General features: G+C 46.5%; 1 protein-coding gene across 1 annotated transcript in view; it reads right to left on the bottom strand.

Annotated features, from left to right (window-relative positions):
- The window catches only part of LOC121917569 (ribosome biogenesis protein NOP53-like), a gene marked incomplete at its 5' end in the record, with an annotated part of 12,818 nt that overhangs the window by 1,602 nt on the left and 4,144 nt on the right, over positions 1 to 7,072 (bottom strand). Inside the window, 6 exon segments of the mRNA XM_042443639.1 lie at positions 1,565 to 1,631; positions 1,780 to 1,955; positions 4,372 to 4,554; positions 6,050 to 6,154; positions 6,715 to 6,810; positions 7,022 to 7,072. The exon segment at positions 7,022 to 7,072 is cut by the window's right edge and continues 9 nt beyond it. Of these exon segments, the coding sequence (XP_042299573.1) occupies positions 1,565 to 1,631; positions 1,780 to 1,955; positions 4,372 to 4,554; positions 6,050 to 6,154; positions 6,715 to 6,810; positions 7,022 to 7,072 (678 nt within the window).

Raw genomic sequence — 7,072 nt, 5'->3', positions numbered from 1 at the left:
CGCGGAACGAATTAATTTCGTAACCCGAGGCACCACTGTACTTGGCTCTGTGCAGCTCCTTGAAGCCCACTTCCCTGGTCCTGCCTCACCTGCCTTTTTCTTTTTACTGCCCATGAGACAATCAGGGGAAAGGGGTGGGCTTACTTGAACTGCCAAAATGTATACTTTGGTCGCCTTCTCTCTTAATCTCTCCCCTTTAAATACAGCTAGCCAATGTAACATTAAGGTTTGTCCTGATCAGTCTACCTGCAATCTGAATCTTTTCCCAAGACAGACTACAGCCAGATTTTCCCTTTTCCCTTGCAGCAAAGAGGGATGGGGGGTCCAATGGGATGAATATTGAACACTCTTCTTGCCACTTTGTACTCACACCTCCTGTACCAACCCTGCAGGTGCCAAGAGTGCAACTCTTCACACAGCGTCAGTTCCTCACATACACTTATTAAGTGCCTTCCTGCTCTCCGAGACAGCAGCGATTTTCATGATTTCATAAGTTGTGGATGCAAGGTGTCAGGAAATCAGGAGAGGGGTGAAGTTGGAAAAACTATTTTGAACGATGACTCTCAGAATTCCCCAGCCAGCCCATGTTTCCAAAGCTCTCATCACGTGATACAGGTACAAAGGTCTGAAAAGCCATGGCCAAGGCAGCCCACAAAGTAATAGCCAAGGACACTGGAACTGCCTGAATCTACCAGTGCTCTTACATCCACAGGTGAATGGACTCTCAAGTTGGCAATGGAGGGGGTAATAAAGGCCTTCTGGTTGGTGCCTCAGCTCCCCAGTCCTTACCATCTCGGCAGGGCCAGGGAGCCCCTGGTGACCTTCACATTCCCAGCAAATATTGCTGCAAATTCTCCGAGCGCAAGGATGGGTCTCATCATTGGACACCAAAGGAAAGCAAGAATGTGCGAAGCACAAATCTTTTCCTACCTTCCCTTGAGCTACGTGGAAGCAGATTTCCCTGAAGCACTCCATTACTTTCTGATCCTGCCCATTCAAAGGTCAAACTACCTAGGCTGCTAACACTTTCCAGGAAACTGTGGATGGCCTAAACAAGAAATGTCCAAACTGAGGCTTCCCAAAACTGTTTTTTGGGACTCCTGACCCTGACCCCTTCCCAGTCTTTCCTGGAAGCTGATGGGAGATGCAAACCACTTTTTAAACAGGCCCTTCCACACAATTTTTACCATAACCCCCCTTCCCCTCCCCCCAAAAAACCCAAACAGACTTTCAGCCACTTCTGAACTTGGATTTTTGTGGCATTTTTAACAATCTACACCTCCATACACATTCCTTGGTGGGTAACATGGGCAGAACTCAGCCCTGTGCTTCAAAAAAGAGAAGGGTTCAGGAGGAGACCAAAGCATTGTATCAACCCAAGAAGGCAGCACATCAGGGGTGGAAGGGATTTTTTTAGAAAAAGAGAAAACAGGCTTCAGAAGGCTCTAGGACAATAACAACCGATCTGTAGGGGATAGGGATGTCTAGGCACAGCCCTTGTCTATACAAGCTCTCCACAGCCATGCAGCCCAAAGGCTGGGAAAGGCAGGTACCTACTACTCACTTTCAACCTCCTCAAGGAGTCTGCAAGTTCAGTACTCAGTTGCACATCCATATCAGGATCTTCATATCTGCCAGAGAGAAGGGGGAAAGGCATCTGCTTAGACAAAACGGACCAAGTTCTACTGTCTCAGCTCATGGTCCTCCTCAGGATTAAATATATCAGTGGACGCCTCCCAGATAATCCCCTTTCCAACCCTGGTCTACCCAAGCTCTTACTTCAGTCTGCCAAGTCGCTTGGGCTTGTTGGCTTCTGCCTTCCGTTTGGCCTCCCGCAGTCGTTTCCGGCGCATCAGCTCAGCCTCCCACCGCTTCACCTGCAGCTTGATGGACCGCAACTGGAAGACCTCTTGCCGCCGAAGCCGTGCTGCCTTCTCCCCCACTTCCCGGGCTTTCTGCATGGAAAAAGAGAGCGTGCTAGGTGAGTGGGTGGCTGGAGAGAACAAGGCCTTATGTAGGATGGGATCTAAATATCTTAAAGGTAACACATACCACCTGATCATGGAAGCTAAACAGAGTCAGCCCTGGTTAACACTTAAATGGGAGACTGGCAATGAATATCAGGTATTATGGGCTGTATTTCAGAGGAAAGAACTGGCAAAACCACTTCAGAGTATTCCTTACCTAAAAAACTCCATTAATTGGGTCTTCATAGGTCAACAAATGACTTGAACACACTCCTTTCACCTTCTACTCATAGCAACCCAAGTAGGTTGAGGCAACTCTGAGCAATCTCTTAGCCAGAATGATATCACACATAGCCAGGATGGAGAAGAGGGCCTAGAAGCTGGTTCCCTCCCTCCTTCCACACAGCTCTTTCAGGGAGCAGATGGCAGGCGCTGGGCTCTGCCAGATGGCTGCATGTTCAGGAGCTGCAGCAGCGGCAGCGGCAACAGCAGCAGCGACAGGCAGGATAATCAAGCTCCCTTTGGCAAGCGGCCCAGGAGGCCGCCCCAATTGCTACTGCTTCTCAAGGGCAGCTCAGGGAGCAATGCCCCAGCAGCCACTGTAGGTAAATCTGCAGGAATAACTGCAGTCACGGACACAATGTGTGTTTGTCCAGGGAAAACCAACACAAAAAAGCAAGGTATGCACTCACAGGCCAGTCCATGCCTCTGATGTACTGAGATTGAAAACAGCTGGAATTGTCCACCACGACAGTCCAAATTTTGCATCAAGGAAGAACTCCGCTGACATACATTTGGCAAGGGGAGCACCTCTGAATACACACTTGCTCTGCATTGTTTATTCTTTTTGTAAATTATACGACGGAAGAAACAGCTCTGCAATGCAAGGGATCCTAGATTTTAGGCACAGGAAACCTTGCTACTTGTTTTGGCCAGTGAGCAGTCAGCGAGAACTGCCCACACACTTTCCAGCACTGATCATTTCAACAACCTTAGTGGTTTGTGTTTTATGCTATCAGCAGTTGCCTTGGAAATAAACAAGGACTAGAAACTTGGTTTTTAAAATTTTTTAAATGAAAGTGAGTTTCTCAGGTAGCCGGATTCTGAGTCTGTTGAGTTGGTTTTCTATGCTCCCACAGAATAGCAGAATAAATACAGCCCTGTTCAAAGGTGGCTGCCTGAAAACCAACCATTATCAACAAACCATAGGAGGCATAAGCCCACCCTGTCACCACACACAGGGTGGGCTCCAGCAATTTGAATGCACAAGCCATTGTAAGTTTCCTGGCGATGAGAGATGCAAACCAAGAGTCTAGTTCAAACCTCATCTCCAAGGAGGACTCAGCAGGTGGTGCTCAGCAAACAACTGCATTGAGCCTACATAAACTGGCAATATGGACATAGCACTACTGACCTTTACTAGACATCATAAATGTATTCTTTTTCCAGTATAAATCACCCTAAATAGTTCAAAATAGTAAATAAAATGTTACTATTTGTATAGGTGTGAGGACAGATGTACTTATGTGATCCTAAGGCGTCCCAACAGAATGCTATGGAAGACCTTTCATGGAACAATACAAAAAAAGCTCAGTCTTTCTCCCCCAAAATATTCTGTTTTCTCCTTCACAACCAATCAAGGAGAGAGGATTTAAAGGAGAAGCAGCAGTGTAACCCATAGACTTCACATGGTTTCCAAGACAATGTTTCCAGGCTGCACCCTTCTGATACGCCTTCCATGCTAAAAAAAATATCCTCTGCACACAGCAGGGGTGATGTCACTCCTGAAAGGCTCCGAGCGCAAAATCTGTGAACAGAGATGTTTGTTGTTGTTGTGTGCATTCAAGTTGTTTCTGACTTATAGTGACCCTAAGGGATTTTCTTGGGAAGTTTCTTCAGAGGAGGTTTGCCATTGCCTAACCCTAATCCTCTGAGGCAGAGAGTGTGTGACTTGCTCAGGATCACCGATTGGGATTCATGGCCAAGTGGGGATTCTAACTCTGTTTTTCCAGAGTCATAGTCCAACACTCAAACCACAGGGGACAAAATCTCTCTCTGAAAGCAATAACTGAAAACACATCAAGCCACTTCCATCTCTAATTGCCAATCCTTTTTTTCTTTTTGCCATTTTTGGTCCAATGGGACACAAAGCAGGTGAGAATTTGCCCCCAGCATTGCCAAAGAAAACCATTCCTCGTTTAAAGAGTCCAGCCATCTGGTGCTAAGACAAGAGATGGGGAGGAAAAGGGTGTGAGGAGAAGAGACATTTACAGAGAAGGCAAGTAAAGTGAGAGGTTCAAGAGGCCTCCAATACAAGTTCAAATGTAGAGATGGGAACCAGTTTTGAGTCTTCTACTAGACTGAGGTTCATCTACTCTCTTCTCCACACTCTGAGGAAACCCACCAGCCGCTTGGCCTCCTTCTCCTTCTTACGCTGTCGCTCCGTTTTCTTTTCTCCCACTGCCATCCTAGTGGTAGCATCTTCCGGCAGTTCCTCCTCTTGGGGCTTTGACGGGTTCTCCTGTCCTTCCTCACTGTCGGATTCTTCCTCCAAGAGTCCCTCACACTGTTCCCGGAACACCGTCTCCTGTAAGGTGGGACAAGAGTTGCAATATAAGCCAGTGGAAAAACAGTGGTACAGAACACATCCAAATTCACACACCCTGCCTGGAAAACATTCTTCCAAGCAGCTGGCTGCAGATAGTGGGAGCTACAGTCCATAAAATCTAGACAGGACTAGGCTGAGGGAGAGAGATTTCAACCTGGCTTTCTAATGGTAGTGCAGGTGCATACTTCATCCCAGGTTCACAAAACATTTTGCAAAGAGAGGGGAAGAACTGGGAAGGGCTCACCACACTCACCTGTGTGGCTTAGCATACAACTATTGCCCAAACCCCAACAGTAACCATGTGGCTGGCTGAGCACTGTCTAGGCACTGTGCCAGAACTTAGCAGAGCCCCTCATTCTACTGAATAACCAGGTTGGTGGGGACACAGTCACACAAAATGGAAACTATCTTCCCTTTAGGACCTGAGCACAGCACAATTTTGAGGTTACTTCCAAAACACAAATGGGCCAAGAAACTGCCTACCCTTTCAAGGTAAAACAATATCATTGCAAGCCTGTCAGCCCTAGGCTGACTGCCAGCTCCTTCCCTAGGTAGGCTGTGGGCTTCCCTTGCGTGTGGGAGGCAGCTGCTGAGTGCCAGGCTCTGGCACCTCTGGGAAGGATTACATACCAATGCTCAGAGGCCAGCACATCCCCTTAAACTGATACAGACTTGAAAGGCTCAGGCCTATTAAGATGCTAAATATACCTCTTTCCTCAGGCCAAGTATCAGAGTGAGGGGCACAAGAGAAGAAAAGGAAGCAGTGCCTAACACCAATGTGGTGCCACTTTTAAAACCAACAAATGTGCCACTTTTAAAACCAACAAACAGAGGCTGGATGGCCATCTGTCAGGGATGCTTTGATTTGGATTTCCTGCATGGCAGGGGGTTGGACTGGATGGCCCTAGTGGTCTCTTCCAACTCTATGATTCTATGATTCAATCTTCCCTGGTCCTGACAACGATAAAGGATTCAGGAAATAGTAGAGGTACTAAAAGTCATCAAGTGACAAGGAGGGGGGCCAGTTGGGATCTTGCAGCCTGATGGTAAACTATTGCTTTACACTTGTGGTTGCTAAGCTTTGTTCCCTGGATGCTTATCAATTGCTAATTTCATGAGAGGAATGGCTAAAGATCCCTCTTCATCTGTCATCCTCTCCCCAATCTTGTGTCTCCCTCCCCAGATATCTTAACATAACACAATTAGAAGACAAGCAATCACACACAATTCTTTGTAATTAGCATAAAACTACAAAGAGTTATGTGCCACTTTTAAAACCAACAAATTCACAATAGCATGAAATTTCACAAACTACAATCCACTTCTTCAGGTGAAGGGAGTCTAATATTAAGAGGTTTAGGCAAACATCCCATTTCCTTTTCCTCTTTAAGACAATGTCAGAATCCTAGCTGGTGCATATCAATGCCTGTCACTTTTGGATGGCTCATTCTTCCCCTTTGGATGAAGTACTCACTTGGGTGGGGGCCTCAGCCGCTGTAGGAAAATTCAGCTGACGCTCCAGTTTTTCTTCTGCCTTCTGTCTCTTTACTTCAATTTCATGTGCCTGTAGGAGCAATGCCTACATTGGGACCAGAGGGAGAGGGGGATAAAGAAAAAGAAGGGGGTAACTGTGAGTAATGGAAGAAGTGGCCCAGTGACTAGTTCACACAATCTCCCCAATGCTGCTACCTACAAACTAAATTCACCAGAACATGTTCTTCTACTCTCTGCAAAAATTGTAACCTGTATCCGTTCCAAACGCCAGCATGACAGCTGGACTAGGACACTAAGATCCAAGATTCAAATCCCTATTTGGGCATGAAAACTGACTGGGTGCCCTTGTGGAAGTCACAGTCTCTCAACCTCAGAGGGCGGCAAAGGTAGACCCCCCTCTCAATGAATTATGCCAAGGAAACCCTGTGATAGATTTGCCTTACGCTCACTCAAGTCAAAAATTACTTGAAGGCACATATAACAACCCCATTCAAGAAACTTGCATTTTGGATTTAAGCAAATAAATATAATGAGATCCTTTGGTTTTTCCCCCTGATTAAATTAGCAGCTCTCTCAACTGTATCCATTCAGGATGAAAATATACCACTGTTGCTTCCCAGCCTACCCTCCAAATTTCCAAGATACCTGATGAGACTGGAAAGTAGGGTTGTAAGACCCTCCTGGTGAGATGACCTCCACGGCTGGCAACTGTGATGGCTTCTTTTTCAACCTCTCTGGCCGCTAAAAGAAACAATAAAGAGACTGAACCAGTTTGTAGCCTTAGTCTTCCTGCCACCTAATGGCTTGCGTTTGCAAGATATATTTGGACCACAACTGCCAGAAGTGCAACCAGCATGGCCACAAGTCATGTTTGAAGCAATTCTGAGAACCGTAGTTCAAAACAAATTCTTCCTACACCTTCCTTCTTCTCAGAAATTGGCTGATCACTTACCGTGACTGGCTTCTTTTTGGTCTGCTCCAGGAACCAAGTATCCTTCCCAGC

The sequence above is a fragment of the Sceloporus undulatus genome, unplaced genomic scaffold (genome assembly GCF_019175285.1).
Source record: "Sceloporus undulatus isolate JIND9_A2432 ecotype Alabama unplaced genomic scaffold, SceUnd_v1.1 scaffold_23, whole genome shotgun sequence".
In the NCBI taxonomy this organism is placed as follows: Eukaryota; Metazoa; Chordata; class Lepidosauria; order Squamata; family Phrynosomatidae; genus Sceloporus; species Sceloporus undulatus.
The sequence above is the reverse complement of the archived record's forward strand: the minus strand, read 5'-3'. Positions and strand labels throughout refer to the sequence as shown.